The sequence below is a fragment of the Cervus canadensis genome, chromosome 10 (assembly GCF_019320065.1).
Source record: "Cervus canadensis isolate Bull #8, Minnesota chromosome 10, ASM1932006v1, whole genome shotgun sequence".
In the NCBI taxonomy this organism is placed as follows: domain Eukaryota; kingdom Metazoa; phylum Chordata; class Mammalia; order Artiodactyla; family Cervidae; genus Cervus; species Cervus canadensis.
In genome coordinates this window covers 25087846-25108449 of record NC_057395.1, presented here as the reverse complement: position 1 = coordinate 25108449, position 20604 = coordinate 25087846, and the positions used below count along the sequence as shown (strand labels likewise).

At 37.2% G+C, this 20604-nt stretch overlaps 1 protein-coding gene across 8 annotated transcripts in view; it reads right to left on the bottom strand.

Annotated features, from left to right (window-relative positions):
* Nucleotides 1-1776: 1776 nt before the first annotated feature.
* MLLT10 (MLLT10 histone lysine methyltransferase DOT1L cofactor) overlaps nucleotides 1777-20604 on the bottom strand; it is a 224178-nt gene continuing 205350 nt past the window's right edge. For 2 of the 8 annotated variants that reach the window (XM_043480228.1, XM_043480226.1), the window contains 9 exons: nucleotides 18916-19033; nucleotides 17485-17557; nucleotides 15052-15206; nucleotides 13068-13256; nucleotides 12550-12638; nucleotides 12053-12414; nucleotides 10955-11051; nucleotides 5277-5486; nucleotides 1777-3510 (listed from right to left, as the gene is read on the bottom strand). In XM_043480228.1, the coding sequence (XP_043336163.1) occupies nucleotides 3466-3510; nucleotides 5277-5486; nucleotides 10955-11051; nucleotides 12053-12414; nucleotides 12550-12638; nucleotides 13068-13256; nucleotides 15052-15206; nucleotides 17485-17557; nucleotides 18916-19033 (1338 nt within the window). In that variant the 3' untranslated portion in view covers nucleotides 1777-3465. Of the gene's footprint in view, nucleotides 3511-4450; nucleotides 4578-5276; nucleotides 5577-6493; nucleotides 7021-10954; nucleotides 11052-12052; nucleotides 12415-12549; nucleotides 12639-13067; nucleotides 13257-15051; nucleotides 15207-17484; nucleotides 17558-18915; nucleotides 19034-20604 lie in introns of those variants that run through there. The other 6 variants (XR_006271725.1, XR_006271726.1, XM_043480225.1 and 3 more) reach the window with 6 other exon arrangements.

Sequence of the window (20604 nt, the reverse complement as noted above, 5' to 3'; positions counted from 1 at the left end):
AAGGTAGCATGAAATTCACTGGTAATTGTAAAGATACATTCAAAAGTAGATTCTGTAATACAGTATGGTGGCACATAATTCACTTACAACTCAAAAAACAAACAGTAAAAAGAACCATAACTACAAAAATCTTACTGGAAACATGATATGAAAAATATGTAAACTGTAACATCAGTAAAATGTGAAGGGAGGAGAAGTAAAACTGTGAAGCTTAGGACTTAAGCTGTGCTTAGTTATCAGTTTAAAATAGGGTGTGTTATAATTTTAAGGTATTTTATGTAAGACTCATGTAACGACATGAGAAAAATCTGTAGTAATTACACCAAAAAGAAAATGATGGAGAAGTCAAAGCATGTTGATCCCCAAAGACGTCAAAACACAGAATAAGACAGCAGGAAAAAGAAAAAGGAACAAAGGGTCTACAAAACAGCCAGAAAACAATCAACAAAGTGGCCATAGTAAGTCCATATCTACCAATAACTACTGTAAACAAAAGCAGATTAAATTCCCCAATAAAAATTAAAGAACGGCTGAATGGATTTAAAAAAAAATGATACAACAATATGCTGCTGCCTACAAGACACTTGCTTTGGTCTTTGAGACAATTAACTGAGAATAAAGGGATGGAAAAAGACATTTCAAGCAGAAGTAACCAAAAAGAAGCAGGGAGAGGTTGCTATACTTATACATTGGACAGAACAGATTTTAAACTAAAGAGAGACAAAGAAGGTCATTATATAATGAAAAAGGGGTCAATCCACCAAGAAGATATAACAACAAACTGAAAAGACAACCTACAGAATGGGAAAAAAATATCTGTAAATCATGTATCTGATAAGGGATTAATATAGCCAAAGTATACAAAGAACTCATACAACTCCACAGGAAAAAAAAAAAAATCCAATTTTAAAATGGGCAAAGAACTGCAACAAACATTTTTCCAAAGAAGACCTACAAATGGCCAACAGATATATATAAAAAGTCATTTGAAAAGTTCCTCAACATCACTAAATCATTAGGGATATGCAAATCAAAACCACAATGAGTTATCACCTCATGTCTGTTAGATGGCTATTATCAAGCTACCATCTGATCCAGCAATCTCACTTCTGGGAACACATCCAAAGGCAACAAAAACACTTATGTTGAAGAGATATCTATACCCTTATATGTTCATAGCAGCATTATTCACATTAGCCAAGACATGGAAATAATCTAAATGGCCATTAAAGGATGGAGTTGCTGTGTTATGTACATGTGCGTGATGGAATATTTTTCAGCCATAAAAAAGGAAGTAAACCCTGCTATCAAGAAAACATGGATGGACCTTGAAGACATTTTGCTAAGTGAATTTAGTCAAACAAAGACAAAATACTGTACGATCTCATATGTGGAATCTTATTAAAAGAACACAATCTAACTCACAGAAAAGAGGTGGGGTGAGGGAGAGGGAATTGGACAAAAGTGGTCAAAAAGTTCAAATTTCCAGTTATAAGATAAATAAGTATTAGGGTTGTAATGTACAACATGATGACTGTAGTTAACATGATATGTAGGGAAGCAGTTAAAGAGAGTAAATTCTAAGAGTTCTCATCACAAGGAAAAAAACTTTTTGCTGTTCTCTTTTTTTTGATATCTGTATGAGATGGGATGTTTAACTACACTTACTATGGTAATTATTTCACAATATATGTAAGTCAAATTTTTATGCTGTATATATTTAAACTTATACCATGCTGATGTCAATTATATCTTAATAAAACTGGGAAAAATGGAGGAGCTATAAACATTATTAAATTTTATTAACAAAAACTTTGTACATTTTCTTTAATACATGTGGAATTTTACATCTAAGTAAAATAACAACACATTCAAAATTTACCATTTATACAAATTGTTACAGAATAACAACCAGTGGGTTAAATAAGTAAAATAAACCACACCGATTTTTTTGTAATTATCTACAAAAGATTTGACTTTCTTTAAAATTCCCCTGAACATATAAAAATAAATTAATTTTACTTTTCAATTAAATCTACCAATTAGAAATATTACAAATCAAAATATCAATGTTATCTTATGAATTTTTCACAATACAAAACAGATTCACAAAACCTTATTTACAGAAATGAGGTAAGAACTGTGCAATGTTTAACCAAGAGACATATTGCAGAATTAACATGTTCTTCCAGCTAAGTACACAGTGGAGGTCTAATTACATCTGGGTCTTTTTTCCACTAATAATTCACACATTCAAGAACAGTTCAATGATTACATCCCCAATTGTTTAATTTATACTCTGCTACACTGTCACCCCAGGAGTGGGGCTACCCAACATGGAAGGGCTGTAACATAGATTTCACCTGTTTCAAGAACTGCTGTGGTGGGTTTTTTTGTCTTGTTTTGTTTGTTTGAAATCACTGTTAACAACGAGAAGTTGTCTAACTAAAGAAAAAAAGAAAATTCTTACCAAATCCACACATTTTTCTTGTGACTCATTAGTGGATAAATACCCAGGTAATAGCTTCGCCTGAGCTATCTACAGTGGCATAGAAAGTTCTCAATAAAGGCAGAACCATGGGGAAGGCTGCTGTTGCTACTCAGCTGACCAGAGCCACTTCAGCACAAGGCAGGTACTAACAGGCACTTGATCCAGGCCAAACCCTACCAGCAGTTTCCAGAGTGGCCCCTCTTTCATTCTGAATTGAGCTGGTTCCCCCAGCAGCCTTAGAGCTCACTTAACTCAAGGTTTCTTCAAAATATGAGTAGGTCTTAACACTAAAGAAAAAGCATTTAGCAAAAGAAAATTAACTTTAGCAGAAGCAGACATTTACCATCCTAACTTGATTACCAAAATTGGCCAAATCCCATTAGAAAGGAAATTTTTATAACAAAGATTGCCAAGTCCCAGTGGATGACCTATTTATTTGTAATATTTAACCAATAAAACTCTAGAAGAAGAAATTAAACAGTTCCTTGAAATTTGTTTTAAGGTTTGACTCACAGAGCAAATGCACTGTAACCCAAACAAAAGATCATATTTCATGTTCCAACTGGTACAATAAAATCAAAAGGTTTATAAATGGAACAAGTCTTTAGTTTTGCTAGTCATCTCTGCAATTTATAATCAAAATTAGTTGTGCACCAACTATATTCAATTTCTCTTAAGTTGATAAACTCATTGCCATGTAAATTATTTCACTGACCAAAGTTAGCCATTAAATTTTCTTTCAAGGTTCAAAATAATCTGGGAGAGGGGTAGGGGATATGGGAATTTCATTTCAGTGCAACAAAGCAACATCAACCAAAACCTTACAAGAATGCTCTCATGGCAATTAATCCTTTATCGTGCAGCTGGTTTCTTGTTGCATTTCTTCATAGGTGTAGTAAAAGGACTGCAACAGCAGCCAGATGAAGTGCTAGGACAGCAGGATAGGCCATTTCTAGGTGTTTTTTTCTCAAGTGTCAACTTTTCTCTTGAGCAACAGGCCCACTTTTATCACTAAGTCTCTGCAGTTAAAAGAAACAAAATCAAGTGCATTAGCTAAAGAAATTTTTGGCCCACACTTGAAACAATCTCCTCTTAACAAATTATAACTGAGATAAAAGGTAGTATATACAGCTATTCCTTTTTTCTACAAGTCAGCATGGCTACTTTTCAGCATAATGTAAGGACATGAAAATACTGGTAAACATTCAGTTGCTTTATATTAAATTCAGCTGTATACAAAGACAGAAGTACTCCTCTCTGAGGCAGGACTCATAAGATATGAAAAGTAGAAATCATCCCTCCAAAACGGACTTTTCCACAGTAGTAGTAACACAGTAATGTGGAAAATGAACAAATAAGGAAGTCATGGGTTCTGATCCCACATACGTGCTATCTGTCCTTTGAACTTTACCCTCTTTGAATCTCCCTATTTTAAAAAACAGGTTTTTTAATAGTTTAAAGACTGGAACCATATACTATTGTCTCTAATAAAGATACCTGCCACATAGCAGGATACTCATATTACTTCCCAGCCTTGCTTTTCTACATTAGGTAATTAATATCGATAGTGTTTACTATCATGATTTTCCATTAAAATACATTTCATATTGTATAACCTTTTTGTTTTTAACACAAGAAAAAACTTTACAGCAAAAAACAGTAAAAAAAAAAAAAAATCTAAATTAGTACAGAATCAATGAAATTTCCAAGTCTGCAAAACTAGGTTTGTGATAATGATAATGACAGTATTCACAAGCAGGAAGTCAGAGGAACAGTGGGGTAAACAAAAAGCATTGAAGAGGTAATGAAAACCAGTACACTTTATTTTGAACCAATTCTTGTTACTAAATACAAACTAAAGCTTCTGAAAACTAAAAGCACAGTAAAGAGCAAGGTTTCAAAGTAATGGGAAAGAGCAAACATTGTGACTTCGAACACCATTTTTGCCAAGTCTCCCACCTCATTCTTTCCCTTCTTCCTTTTCCTGGTGTCCAGTCTCCATTCTATATCCCAATATCCTTCCTCTAACAGGGTTCTGCCCTCAACTGGAATTTAGGGGAAACATTTATACTCCAGTAAAGTAGACCTGATTGAAGGGGAGAATTAATAGAAAGAAACAGCCTTAAAATGTGTGCTACTGTATGTATAAGTATACTGTTCCTGCACCCACTTTTTTTTGCTATCATTTACATAAGATTAAGAATTTAAATTTCATTACAATTGTGACTATGATTTACTTTCTATCCAGTAGAATAACTAGATTTCCCTAAAGTTTATATATTAATTTTACCATAAGTATAATTCAGTTTTAGCACATCTGAGCAAAACAATAAAAATAATCCTAAATTATCTAGACTATTTCTATAGTTAAACAAATCACTTAAACAAAGATTCTCAAAATACCAACTTCTTATCTTTTGATTGGACTGTCCCATATCACTTACTATACCAAAAATACCAAAACATTTTCATTTTGAAAAACTGCTGAATTATAAAACAGCCTTCCAAAAAATAAAAAAATAAAACCGCCTTCCAACCTTATGTGCAAATTCAAACTGATATACTTAGGGGATATATAAATTGGCTTAGGTCCTTTGTGTTTACAACATCCAGCTGCTAAAACAACCGGTTTTAAGAAGAAGTTATCTGGGGGATAATATATTTTAAAAGAGAGAGAAGGAAAGAGGGAGGAAGGGAAGAAGGGAAGGGCCGGAGAGACAGTCATCTCTAATCACTAAAATTGGCTCTGTGATTTCACTAGCTGTAACAAAACACAGATACTTACAGTTACCTTCTGACTTGCATTGTCACCGTGGATGGTGAGGAACGGGTTGGTGGTGGCTGAGTGGAGGGCAGGCGCCTGCGTGCCCGCGAGCAGGTTGTTGATGGGAATCTGCGTGGGTCCCGGGATCTGCAGCTGCTGGAGGTCGGGCTGGTGGTGCTGCTGCTGCTGGTGGTGCTGCACCAGCTGGTACAGAAGCGCCTGGTGCTGCTCCTTAACAAGAACACGCGGGAGGGGTGAGTGCCCGGCCCAGACACGCCAGCGGGACAGCCCGCCTTGTCCCTTTTCTTCTTTACTCTGATACTAGGTATTGAAGTGATATCAAAGTCATATTACTAAGAAAGACAACAAGAATCTCATCTGGAAAAACACACTGCACTAGACAATAACCATCTACTGTAAATGTCAATATCATCAGGGAATGGCTTTATTTTCAAAGTGGAACAAGCAAAAGTTAAAAAACTCCTATTCAAATGAGATTGTACATGAGAATCAAGGAAAATGGCAACTTAGAGAAGCCACCGTGATCTGTGTTTGGCTTTAGAAATCACTGCATGGTGAAATCCCTCCTGTAATTCTGGGAACTCAAAGAGTTATTTTATTATGCTCTTATTCTGAGAACTTTAAAAGTTATTTTAAGAGGTGGGTGCAAATGTAATTGCAGTTTTATATCATGTATTTTAAATAAATATAACTAGGCTCAAATACATCTTTATTAATCAAAATAGGAACCATTACAATTAACACATTTTTGTCAATGAGAAATAAATGTGCTTATTCCTGTAGCATAAAAATCCATGCTTTGGGATTCAATGAACTCTTGGAAGGCATTCTCTGCCTCCCGATGGTCGTGGAAGCATTTTCCTTGCAAGAAGTCATCGAGATGCTTAAAGAAGTGGTAGTTGGTTGGCAAGAGGTCAGGTGAATATGGTGGATGAGGCAAAACTTCGTAGCCCAATTTGTTCAACTTCTGAAGCACTGGTTGTGTGATGTGCAGTCGGGCGTTGTCGTGAAGAACTGGGCCCCTTCTGTTGACCATTGCCGGCTGCAGGCGTTACAGTTTTTGGTGCATCTCATCGATCTGCTGAGCATACTTCTCAGATGTAATGATTTCACCAGGATTCAGAAAGCTGTAGTGGACCAGACCAGCAGCAGACCACCAAACAGTGACCATGACCTTTTTTTGGTGCACGTCTGGCTTTGGGAAGTGCTTTGGAGCTTCTTCTTGGTCCAGCCACTGAGCTGGTCATATACGACTGTCATATACGATCCACTTTTCATTGCACATCATAATCCGATCAAGAAATGGTTTGTTTTTGTTGCATAGAATAAGAGAAGATGACACCTCAAAACGACGATTTTTTAGATTTTCAGTCAGCTCATGAGGTACCCACTTACGGAGTTTTTTCACCTTTCCAATTTGCTTCAAATGTCGAACAACCATAGAATGGTTGACTTTGAGTTCTTCAGCAACTTCTTGTTTAGTTTTAAGAGGATCAGCCTCAATGTTGGCTCTCAATTGATCGTTGTCAACTTTCGACGGCTGACCACCATGTTCCTCATCTTCAAGTCTCTCATCTCCTTTGAAAAACTTCTTGAACCACCACTGCACTGTACGTTTGTTAGCAGTTCCTGGGCCAAATGTGTTGTTGACATTGCAAGTTGTCTCCACTGCTTTACGACCCATTCTGAACTCGAATAAGAAAACTGCTTGAATTTGCTTTTTGTCTAACATCATTTCCATAGTCTAAAATAAATATAAAATAAACAGCAAGTAATAAGTCATTAGCCAAAAAAAAAAAAAAAACATATAGTGAGAAATACTCATTAAAATGATGTATAACATAACCACATTTAAGAATGTATTCCAATATCAAACAGTAAAGGTCAACAAAACCACAATTACTGTTGCACCAACTTCTTAGCTTTTAAAGTTCTCATTCATGCCAACAGAAAGAGTGTTCTCCTGATGTGGTTACCATACCATGCCTTCCAGCATTCCTAAGTGCTTACTGTGATGTGCCAGGCACTGTTCTGGGGAGAAGAAATGTTAGGATGTGATTCCTGCCAAGGGTCAAGCGAAACAGTAGTGTCAGAGGGACTATTGCGGTAGGGGGCGGGGGGGGTTTCAGGGGGCCCTCACTTGGTTACAGATGCAAGGAGATGAGGGAATTCTCTATGTGGATTGGGTGGGGTGAGGAGGAGGGCAGATGGTTCTAGGCACAGAGAATGCTAGCCAGTGCTGAGGGGCCCTGTGGGTGTAGCCAGCATGACCCAGGACAAGCAAGGGGACCAGGGCTGGAGTGGAGTGAGCAAGATGGAGGCTGGAGAAGGATGAGGGCCTGCAATGTGGCCGAGAACACTGGCTCTTCTCAGAGTACTGTCAAGGCAGACGAAGCACAGGAGTGACGTAACCTGACCTGACATTTCTTGATGGATTCAATGTGAGGTGTCAGAAGAAGAGAGGGTGAAGTAAAAACTGCAGGGATTTCTGGCTGAAGCAGCTGGAAGGATAGAGGTGCATCGGCTGCAGTGGGGGCACCGTGTGACAGGTCAACAGTTCGGTGTGGACATGGTATGCCTGCACCATCTATTAAGAGAGCCAAGAGGCAGCACCAAGGAAGCAGTGGTATGACAGCTGCAAATTCCAAAGAGAGGCCTGGTCTGGAGAAGTCGGAGTTGGCACAGACCGTCTTTAAAGCCACTCAGTTGGCGGAGACCCCCAATTCTAGGACCCTCTGAAGTGAGAGGGACTGAGAAAAACAGGAGCACCCAGGAATGGAAGCTAAAAAGGAAGAACCAATTAGGCAGGAAGAAAACCAAGATCCTGGGAGCAAGGGGAAGAGAGAGTTTTCAGGGACAGAAGCCGTTACCAGGGGAGACGCCAGGTGGGAATGGACCGGGCTGAGCATGGGCAGTAGCTAGAGAAGGGTCCAGCAAGAGTTTGTTCTTAAAGTGGGAGACAGGAGGTGCCGCACAGGACCATTCCTGCCTATGTGAAGTTCAATGCTTATCAATGAACAAACCTCATCCCATAGCCTTGGCTGGCAAAAGAATATCAAGTCTAATCCACTCAGCCTTCATGGACTCTGGGCAATGATTTGTGCTAAAAATTTCTTAATCAACCACATTCCAGAAACAAGACACCTACATGTGACTATTAAAATCTTAATTAACAGGAAGAACCCCAAATAAATTGAAATTTCAGTACTTCATAATAAGATGTGGCAAGAGATAAGAAAACAAGATCACATTTTAGTGTAAGCATTTAAGAATTTATATGTAATCTATCCTCACATCATTTTAAGAACAGTGACAATGATCCAGAATTGTAAAATAGACATTTTCAATATATTTTTGACTAAAGCAAGAAAGTCGGTGGGTGATTTTAGAAAGAAATTACAAAGGCTGAAACCCTGAGTTAATTAAAGGAGTGTCCTCCTAGTCTAACTCAGTGAGGTGTTCAAGACACAGCTGGTGCATAAGATGCATTAGTTCTGTCACCCCTCCTCCAAGATAACTGCGCCACACCTTTTCTCTCCTCTAACCACAATTTCCCTATCTCTGTCAGCTGATGACTTTACTTATAATTCCCATTTAAAAACTAAAAACATCAGAAGTGGGCTTCTTCAACTTCCTGTCATAAAACCCACTTACAGCTTCTGCACCTCCCTCTTACCAGGTAAAGCTGCTCCCTCCTGAAGCACTCTGCTCCCTGGCCTTACCCCTCCTCTCTCTGCACCAGAAAATTACCCACCAACATACATAGAGGGCTTCACTGGCAGTCTAGTGATAAGAATCAGCCTGCCAATGTAGGAGACATGAGTTCCACTCTGGTCCAGGAAGATATCACATGCCACCAGGCAACTAAGCCCATGCACCCAAGTACTGAAGCCTCTGCACCTAGAGCCTGTGCTCTGCAACGAGAGGCCACCGCACTGAGAAGCTGGTGCACCGCAACTGGAGGATCCCTTGTTCGACACAACTAGGAAAAGTCCACACGTGCCAACGAAGACCCAGTGCTGCCAAAGATAAATTAATTTTAAAAAACATACATATATGCTGTCATTTTCAAAAGGAATAGAAAGACGCCCTTAGACATCTTCCTAATGCTAACTGCTCTTTGACTTCTCTGCTCTTCACAGTAAAATATCTCAAGTGGCCTGTATCCCATTTGTGTTTCCTGTTTTCTTTTGAACCACTCAATGAAGCTTTTCACTTCTCACCAAAATCACATTCTCAAAGAGTTCTAGACACCTAGTTTCAGTGGGCAGTTCTTACTTGTCTCACCAGAGTATTTTACTCAGCTGAGTCCTCCCTGTCTTGAAAAGTTTCTTTTCATGGACTCTAGGTCATCACTCTGTTCTAACTCTCCCCTCATTCTCTCCTCAAGACCCTTAACTGGATTACTGTCCTCTTTCAGGATGCCCAGAGCCCAGTCCTCAGACACCAGTCTTCATTCCCTACTGCCCTCAGCAAGTCATGTGAATCTAAACATCACATATGCAGCACTGACTCCAAGGTCCTATTTCCAACCTCATCCTTTCCTTGGACTCCAGACGCATCTAACTGCTTAATCTGTGTCACCTGAACATCTAAACAGACATCTCAAATCAGCATGTCCATAAGAGAACTCCTGTTCTCTTGCCAAAACATGGTGTTCCTCCTAATCTTCCAAATCTCAGTACGAGTCATCATCCAAGTAAATGTCCAACAAACCAGTCTTATTGACTCTATCTTCAAAATACACAATTCTAGACAGTTTCACCATGTTTATCTTGCTCTCATAAATCAGCAGCACCTAGACCAGAGTCCTCCTCCCCCCAACACACACACACTATTCTCCATTCAGCAGCTAAACTAATGTTTTAAAATGTAAATTATTGTCATGTCACTACTGTGTTCAAAACCCTACACTTAATTCTTTAAAATCCTGACAAGAAAAATAAGGATATATGAAAAAAGACTTTTAAATGGGGATAATTATAAAAGATAGGCAATTGGTATACCATACTCTCTACTGCTGGTACACTTGAATGCTTATTTCCACAAAGAAAGGTTTTTTAAAAAAAAAGAAAAAATCACCAATGGCTTTCCATCACACTTAGGATAAATCTAAACCCCATACCATGGACAGCCAAACAAGGCAGCCCATGACCCTGTGCCCACACCTGCCTGCTCTCCTCCACACTAGCCCAGTCATGCAGCACAGGTGCCCTAGTCCCTCGACCCTGACTGCACATTCTCTTCTACCTCTGTGTCAGAAAGTCATGCTCCTTCACCTTTCACTCAGATCTGTGCTCAAAAGTCATCTGCTTAGTGGCTGGACCATCCTATCTACCATGGCTCTCCCCCCACTGTCCTCTATTCCCTTATCCTGCTTCATTTTTTTTTCCCCAGTACTCATCACTACCAAAAAATCTGTATCTAATGTCCATCTCCCCTATGAGAATGAAGCTACATGAAAAGACAAGTCTTGTTCACCAGAGTCTACCAGAGCAGCACAATCATGTTCTAACACCTGTCGATGAATCCACATAATTAATATCACTACAGGTATCATAGACTATACCATGTCACTTCACAAACTGGGTAATCTATACCCACACACTGAATACTTATTATAACTTTGATCACTTGCTCCTAATAAAGATCAAATATTATCAAAAGGAAGAACTTACTGGTGTGAGCTGTTGTGAATTTAACAACTGCTGGAATTGCTGTTGATGAAGAAATATTTGTCTTTGCTGGTCAGAAAGTAATCCTAGTCCTGAGGCACTGAAAAATGATGAAAATTCTTACTTTCTACTGTAAACCTTTTTTTAATGTAAAATGAAAGAACTTCTCAATTTGATGTTTAATAAGTTAACAAGTCAAGTTTTTAACCATAACACTTTTTTTAAAAACGATGTAAAAATTTCTTCTCTCTCTCTGCATATATACAGGTAAACAACAATTCACATTGTCAATAAATGTTTTGGTTCCCTTTTTATTGTAAACCAAGCAGGCACTAAGTTGTTTAATGGAATAAAAATTTATATGCACATGTAATACTTTATTTTCATCATTCAAGGATAATTTAACCCACACTAAGAAACACATATTAAAACAAAGAAAGAATCCAAACATACTACTAACTGATTTTACTTAAACTTTTTTTATGGTCCCAACTGTCAGTAAAATTAAGCACCAACAAAAAGAGAGCCAGAAGAAACAGTTTACTACTATCCACTACAAATCCATTTAAAATGATTTATTCCTCAAACGTATGTGCAGTAACAACATGGCTTTTCCATTCAAATGAAATTCCAGCAATGAAACAGCAAGTCTCACTCCCTGGAAATTCAAGATAAATATTTGACCTTCATCTTATATCAAAATCTTTGATTACAAAGCTAACAAAATTACATAGCTGAATTTTAAGAAACCAACATTCATATGTGATCTTCATTACAATATTACTTTGCTCCAGAAGTTTTGATACACGAGGTTAAGAAAAATAGCATTTAAAACAGACATTACAGATCAAGACTGAAATTTTCAGTACAGAATATATTTAATGCTTATGCTTTGTTACTAAAAGTGATTTAACTTTGTATTTAATCTGAATTACTAAAGTGTCAAAAATAAATGGCTCCTGGTATAATATATTTAGTTTGTGGATTTTACTTTCTTAGAGCACATCTACAAGGGACACATTAAAAAATCCCTAACTAAAGCTTGGATAGCACTGGTACCATGTTGCTCTAAAAACCGCAAAAGATACTTAAGTTTCTTACCTGTTAGTCAGTGTAGCTGGCATTGGATGTGTTGCATTAGGTGGTACAGTTGTGTGGGTGAGGGGGGTAGGGTTCTGGGACATCGTGACAGGGGTCTGAATAACCCCATTTAAAGCTCCTACAATGCCATTAATTGCCAGTTGGTTACCTGGCAAAGCTCCAATTATTCCACCCACTCCAGGCACGGCAGGAATGGTGGATGTTACAGTCGGCATTCCACTAGCCAGCGCCCCCACTGTCACACCATTGACCTGCTGAACTCCACTAACGCCTGAGCCCTGCTGAGCTGGACTCTGCCCGGCAGGAGGTGGAGTAGAAAGAGCCGATGAGCTGCTGGTGCTTTGTCCGCTGGAGGTTAAGTCCTAACATAAGAAAGAACAGGAACCAAGTTGTAAACAACACAGCAAAACTGTTTAAAATTATTTTAAACCATTTAATGTGATATACTGTTGTTTGTAAGTAAAACACACAAATGAAATTAACCACACCAAAATTACCTGATTTAATACAGGAAGAGAATTATCAGGTAAAAAGTTGTTTCCTAGATGAGGGCTCTTACTGCTGTTCAAGGAATCAGTAGTAGGAGCTGGAAAGAAAAAAGAAACCTATTTACCTGTTGAATTACATTACATGTAAGATTAAAGGCTTGTCTAAAAGCTTAAGTCTGAAGCACACATTAAAAACACTTAAATATTAAGCCTTGCTAATCTTAAGACCAATTTGAATGAAAAAAATCTATATATCTATTGAATATCATGGCTTTAAATCAATAGATATCATCATACACTTAAATTTTATCATTAAATTCTGTACTAAAGATGTTAGAGCAAATTCAAACTGAACACTGCAACAGGATTCTTTATGCTCCTCTAAAATAACCTATTATTCCTTTTCTACATCTTCATATAACTGATGACCACTTACTATGAAACAGATAATGAAAAAAAAAAAAAAAAGAAACAGATAATGAGAAGTCCACCCTACTTTCCGCAGACCCACAATAACCCACACTTACCACTCTGTGCCGGAAACGCGTGCATCTGGTGAGAGGGGCTGGGGTTTGCTGCGATCGTTGGGAAAGGCACTGAGAGCTGCGCATTCAGTAACTGAAGGCGCTCCTTTTTGGCGGTCAAGTTTTTAATCTGTTCCTCTAATCTTCGATTTTCTACTTGAAGTTGATGTAATGACTTCAGCATCCCTAAAACTAGCAGACATTTGAATAAAGACAATTTCGCACACAGGACTAGGTATTTTATGGACTTCTGTCAATAACTTTAGAAATAGAACAGAAAAGTAGAAATTCTGTAAAGCATTTCTAAGTGACTAGGTTCTATTTCTAAATTTATATGCAGATACAAATATATAGTAATATATTCCTACCTATATAAGCATAAAGGGATATTGTTCCAAGATGTACTGTGTAGAAACTTTGTTGCCACTAACAAAACACCTAGTTCAGGTAATTTCCATCTTCAAATAAAAATCACAAGAACATTTCATCAAAATAAAAACCTAATTAAAAATTCAAAGTGCTCGCCATGATTTTTCATTGAAATCATTTTTTAAAGGGCAAAGAATCACACACACCAATATCCTTCGACACAAACAAAGAGCATGAGCATTTGTTTGTTGTTTGGTTAAACTAAGCACGCCACCTGATGACACTGGACGAGGAAGCCCAGCCGCTCAGCCTGCGGATCCGCACACGCCCAGCAGGGAGCAGTGTGCGCGCACCAAAGCCCTACGCCCGGCTCCCAGGAAAGGCGCGCCCTCTGCACACAGGCTGTCCTGTCACACCACCTCTAACACTTTTTCCATTCCTGCCACAGCTCGGACCTCTCAACGGACAGCAGAGACGCCATGATGATGGACACTTTAAAGTTCTATGTATTAAAAAGTTGTATTTGTTTAACATGCCCTCAGGGCCTTTGAAAGACACAATTCTACTGGTACAGACACATACGGTCATTTCCCAAGGATTTAACTTTTATCCCTCCTCTTCAAGATCCCACACAGATCCCTTAGTGTACCCAAATGAGATGCAATAAGACTAATCTAAACCTGTCCTCCAGCTATCATGTTTAAAGGATTACCCCGGCATGAATTTCCTCACAATTAGCATTTTTTGTCAAAAGCACCATTCATAAAAATACCAAATTTACAGTACCCGTCTAATAATAAGCAAAATATTTTGTTTTGTTTTAAAAAATAAAGAGGCAAAAGCTTATACCCCCTCAAATTATTAGAAAAAAATAAAAATTAAACACCTATTATTTCCACCAGATAGATACTTAAAATTGTAAAGATACTAAATATGTATATATAATACACACTACATAATTTAGCAAGTAAATGATATAAATAATATATAGTATATGTATAATGTATATATAACTTAGTACTTATTCTTTCTCATCCAAATTGTAAAATCAAGAAAGTTGGCCTTACTTGACTATATGCATTTTTAAAAATAAATTCTACAGTGGTGAGCAAGTTTTATTCAAACAAGCTAAAAGAAGCTACAGCTCATATTTTTAGTAAAACTTAACTGATTAGAACAAAGTAGAATGTAGAAACAAAGTACAAATATTTTAATATTAATAATTATAAAAAGTAATAATAACCAGTGAATACTACAAGCCAGCAATATTCATTATATCTTTTATGTCATCTAACCCTCAAAACAATACTGTGATATAGGTACATTATTATTCTCATCCTACAAATGGAAAACTAGAGCATACTGACATTAACACACTTGCCCAAGATCACACTTAATAACAGGTAAAAACAGAATTCCAGTCCAAGGGGTAAAACTGTAGCCTCTGATCTATTAAGCCACTACATTACACTTTCTCACCATGTTATATAAGACATACATAATTTCAATGCTATTCTTGACAAAGTGTGACTTCTACATCTGTCCACCTGAATGTCTGTTCATCCATCCATCCATCCATCTACTGCTTTTCCTTTAAAGATAAGAAGAGGATACTTACTGTCACTAGGAGTGCCCTGTTCTAATAAAAACTGCTGTCCTTCACTCCACTGCCTCTCCAGAAGCTGCTCTATGCTGGCTGCTACTGGGGGCAGGTTTTCCAAACTGCTGTTGCCTGGCTGGTCATAGCGGATCTGTAAGTTGCTTACAGGGGACCTGTTGGAAACATTAATCCTCAGGTTAAACAGAAGGAGGACCCTCTAAGGGAAGTATATTCACATTTCTCACCTTATGCTGACTCTTCTCCTGTACAAGTTTTCTAACACCAGGTTATCTAGGCTAAAACGATAAAACCACAATCTACCCTAAAATTAGTAATTACCACCCTTCCTCCCCAAGTGGTAAAAACCCAGGGCATAGCTAGCATATAGGATAAGTAAAAAACTCTAGAAAATATAAATACACTACTAATAATCTCTGAAATTGGCAATAAAAGAACTTGATGCAACTTTATAAGACAAAAGGAAGAAAGATGGGATTAGAAAGATTTACACTGTACAGTTAAATGAATTTTTCCTAACATCTCTTAGATCTGTACTTCAAATGATAAGAACTTAAATATTACAAAACAAAAATCACTTATATTAACATGAACATGTAATGATCTCTGATTCAGTTTTTGTTTTAAATACATAAATGTGCCCATTTCGGGTCTCCGGCCTCCATAATTACATAATGAATTAGGGCTATGGAGTTTCCAAAGTATTTCCATATAATTATCTTCACACCAACCTAGTGAGAAGTCAAAACCTGCCTTACTGGCTCAATTCCTATTTGAGGAAACAAGATGGGGCTTTAGTGACTTGTCCAAAGACACACTGCTAGTGAGTGACAGAACTGGGCAACAGCTCAGGGCCTCTCACAGCCGGCTAGTATTCTGCTGCAGCCCTAACACGCGTCTCCACAAAAATCCCTTCAAATAAGAAGTTAAACAAATGAGTCTTTTTATTCCTTCCACCTGTAAACATTGAGTGCTATACATACAGCTGCCTGTCCCTTCCCAAATAGTACATTATTGCCAGGATAATTTAGGCTATTTTATTCCAGGTTGATTTTTAAAGAATAATATACACTCGGAAATACGTGCTAAAAGTAATTTAGTGCCCTGTTTTGGTGTCAAATCCTATTTAGCTAACAAAACACAAAGAACTACACAATGCAAGACAGCACTAAGCAATCTTACCTAATATCTAGGGTTGCCTGTATGATATTTTAAATTTAAAAGGAGCACACAGAGAGATGCTTCTTCCACTAAACATATGAGCAAAAAAATCCATTAACTTTCTCCTTTGGGGAAAAAAAGAATAAAACAGTACAGAAGTAGCACAGCATAAATTACAGATTGATCTGATGATGTTTTTATTCTGTACTTCAGACTCCTAGTTTCAAAAGAATAATATTTAATTTTCTGAAGAGTTCAATTGGGAAAAACAATAAGACCTTTATTTCAACCAAGGATCATACAGGAAAAAAGGAACTGCTGATGCACCACTAGAAAATACCTAAATTAGAGGTTATTGGATGAATCTCTCTAACATTAAAAATGCTCCTTAACAGACATTCCCAAATAAGTAATAAATATATAAGTAACACTGCTTATATATATTCATGGTAGTCACTACATAAAAATTTTAAATAGAATTTCTAAACTTCCATAGTTGAAAAGATATTCAGTGGGTTTCTTCTTCCACCTGCTCCATTTTCACCCAATCTAATACCAGGCTTGAGGTGGAGTTTACAAAATTAAGAGAACAGAGAGAACACAACGAGAAAACAGTATAGAAGTTGAGAGTGGAATAAAATTAATAAAAATACAGCCTATTAAATAATAAAAACATGTCCTGTTAGCAAGAATAATCTGACATATATATTAATATTATAAATGATATCTGAACTCTTATATAATATCCAAGAATTTCACAGAACAAGTATAATATATTTGCTATACTTTGTTTCAAACAATTTTAAACAATTTTAGAGGGATTTTAGAGACAAGTCACAAGAACTTCATTTACTGAAGTAGGAACTGGAGACTAAAGGGTTAAGTACATAGCCCACAACAGTGCTAAAACTGGAACCCAAAGTTGAAAGCCTGAAGTCTGCAGCTTTAAGAGATCTTAAGACTATTTTATAACCCAAAAAGAATTACCCAAATTAACACATTAATAGTACCCGCAGCTAAATATACTAGAGAGCTCAAACTGATTAGCGATCCAAGAAAAGGGTATGTCTTTTATAAAGCTTAGAAATCTAACCACATGTTTAATATTCAAATTAATTTAGAATCATTTTTCTTGACTGTCCAGACATGCCTCTTATCTACAGAATGCTTTTATAGCCTCACAAATGTAAGCTCTGCTGATATGAGATAAAGAAGTTTCCAAATCTCAAAATGTTTCCTTTGCTGATACTTTGCAGTGCAAATAATGCTTACCTTGGTGAGAGACTTCCTCTGGGTGAGCTTCCTCTGCCAGCAAGGCTACGGCTATTGTCTCCAAGATCTTGATCTGCAGTGTAAATATTTCACAGCTGATAAAGTGACTCTCACTAGATGAGAGGTTTTAAGCCCTGGCCCTGATTTTTCCTAAAACATACATAAAACCTTTACCACTATCTTTGCAGTTACTACAGAAGTAGAAGATCTAGTATGCTGCTAGTTTAGGACTGCTGAGCTGTGGCATGTAAGGCGTTGTCCCTACACGTTTTTTTTGGTGGGTGGAGAAGGCCATGGATTATGTTCATTCTTTCATTCCTTTCAATTTTACAGCACAGAAGCGTGGTTTCCATTTGCAGTACCCTCCCCTCAGCCACTTTTAATTTCTACGGTTAAAGTAATGAATCACAGCTGTGGACAGCTAATCTGTATGCTTATCACAGCAAATCCTTGTGCGTTGTATATTTTAACACTTCACATTCCAAGACAAGTCATAAAACACATATGTATTACATAGAGCCACACACCAAAACTAAAATTATATATATGTTACGTGGATCATTACACGTAACACTAAATAACCAAATGGACAAAGACAAGTAGGAATACAGAATTCTGTATGCAAAAAGAAATTAATTTTTAAAAGATATTCCTGTGGTGACATCCAGTATCTCGGCTTGAAAAATAATTTGTATTTCCCCTACAGTGAGTTCCTTATAAAATCACCCTATCTGGCCTCTTTCAAGGTCGTCCTCCCCTTATTCTGAGTCAGGTGACCTCTGACCCTTGAAGGGTAAAGACATGACTGATCCATTCTTGGTGAACTGCTAAACCCATTCCCTTCCCCCAAACAGGCATGACTACTTGGACATGTCAACAAATCCTTAAGGGTGGAAAGAAACAAAGCAAATCCAGTGGCTCATTAAAACAGTACAAGAGGCAAATGCTACAAAATGTCAACTGGTAAAAATTCACAGGATTACTAAACACTGTAGAAATTCTCTAACAGGATTTTTTTTAACCAAGTTTGTGTAATGCAATTTCATGAATTATGCAAATAAAGATTGAGGCTATTCACAGAAAGCCCAGTGTTATGCTACTTCCATTGCACAGAACTGAGCACTGAACACATCAATCACAAAAGTCACAGGAGACACGAGCATTCCTGCCTGCTGATGGCTCTGCTTAAACATTTACATTTCAGACAGTAAAAAAAGGCGCAGATTTTGCAGCACAGCATACTATTTACTTCCAACTGTAATTCTTTTCCTTTAAAAGGGGAGGAGGGGACACACACACAATCCTCCCTTTTAGATTTTATTTATTAACCACATCTTTAGATTTTTCAAATGAAATTAGCCTGATGGGGGTAAAAATCACGTTGGTGGAGGGGAACAGAATTTTAGAGTTTAAAAATTCTTGAAACCTTACCTGTTTGATTATTTTCCGACTGAGCTATAAGAGCTGCCATTGATGAAGTTGAATTTAATCTATTGCCATACATATGAGATGATGCCTGATTAAGAGACGATCCAGATAGGGTATTTGCCTAAATGAAAAGAATTACAAAGACAAATTAATTACTGTATAAAATATCTTAATACTTTTCCTCCTAATAGACCTAGCAACAACTATTTTCTCCAACTTAAGAATGTAGGTAGAATTTCCTGACTTTCTAAAGTGCAAATTTCATTCTTGTTTTACCATTTCAACATTCCAGTCTCTGAAAAGTTACATAACTCAAAAGAGAGATGGAACACTGAGACTGGCACAAAGTTAACTGTTTGTGATTTAATTTCAAAGTATCTATTTGATACCAAAACCAGTGGCCTGGTAACCATGTGAACATATGACTAGTTACTTAATCTTATTAAACCGTTTAGAAAATAAGGGCAGGGAGACAACAGATGTCTAACAAATGCTTCAGTCTCTTACCTCACAGGCTGCCTGAGGTCAAAAGGTTCAGCTTCTACCTTTAGTATTTTTTTTTTTTTTCTCTACCTTTAGTATTTTAACTACACAGAGTCATATCTCCATTGCTTAACTCTGTCATTAGTAAAACCTGCACACTATTTTGTTACTTCCTATTTTGATAGACTTGGAAGCCTGCTGCTTTTTCTGTTTTGTTTTGTTTTTATTTTAAAAGAAAGCAAACAGGCATCACAAGTATGTTTTCTATACAATGCAGGGCTCAACGAATCACAGCTTTGCCCTGACCCCATATAAGGCACTGTCTTTTTGGCAGTAAGCCAGCTCTGCAAACTGAAGAGCTGGTCCACAGTTTGTAATTCATTCATGTTGCTAACCACAATTCTGAAGGCCTCCACTGGGACTTGTGCCAAACAAGCGAAAATGAACCCTTAAACAGATGAAGCTAAGGAGGCTGGCCAAAGTCTTGCGTAATCCAATGTAATAAAAATGCCTTCTTTGATGTGAATACTTTCTCCCACTTTCCAAGAATATTATAACCTTAAAAATCTGGCATTTTGGAGGCAAATCTCTTGTACACAAAACATTGCTAACTCACAGAAGGCTATCACTAGTGTGAAATACTTTTCAGATTTAACAGAACCACACATTTCAAAATAGATTTTTCTTTTTCACCAAGTGAAATCAAAACTTAAGCTTGGAAAATGAAATAATTGTGTAGTTATTGCAGAACAAAATTCTGGAAAATAATTTCAAAGAACTGAGGTATTTTAATATAAATAAGTTGAATAACAGCAGAACAAAAGATGCGGAACATTCTGACGTGTTTAACTGCACAAAAGAGACCAAGGCGATAAAGCAGTGACAACAAGCGAAATATCAGAGAATAAACTGTGCTTCTGGGAAGACTCAGACCCTGACATTAGTATCTGGCCTCTAGCCAACTTACTAAACATAAAAACTGGACTTTACAAGTCACAGAAATAGTCCCTGTGACGTAGAGTCCTGTCCTTGCTTTCCATTGTCTCAAAGGGTATATTTCATTGTTCATACTATAAAGGTCAACTGGTCAATTTCTGGGATTCATTTTTCTTCTCATTAAAGCTATGTATACAAAGTCAGTAGTTTGGATTATACAGTCCTGTTTCACAATCAATTAGCCCTCAGCAAAAGCTAAGTCATCACTTTAAT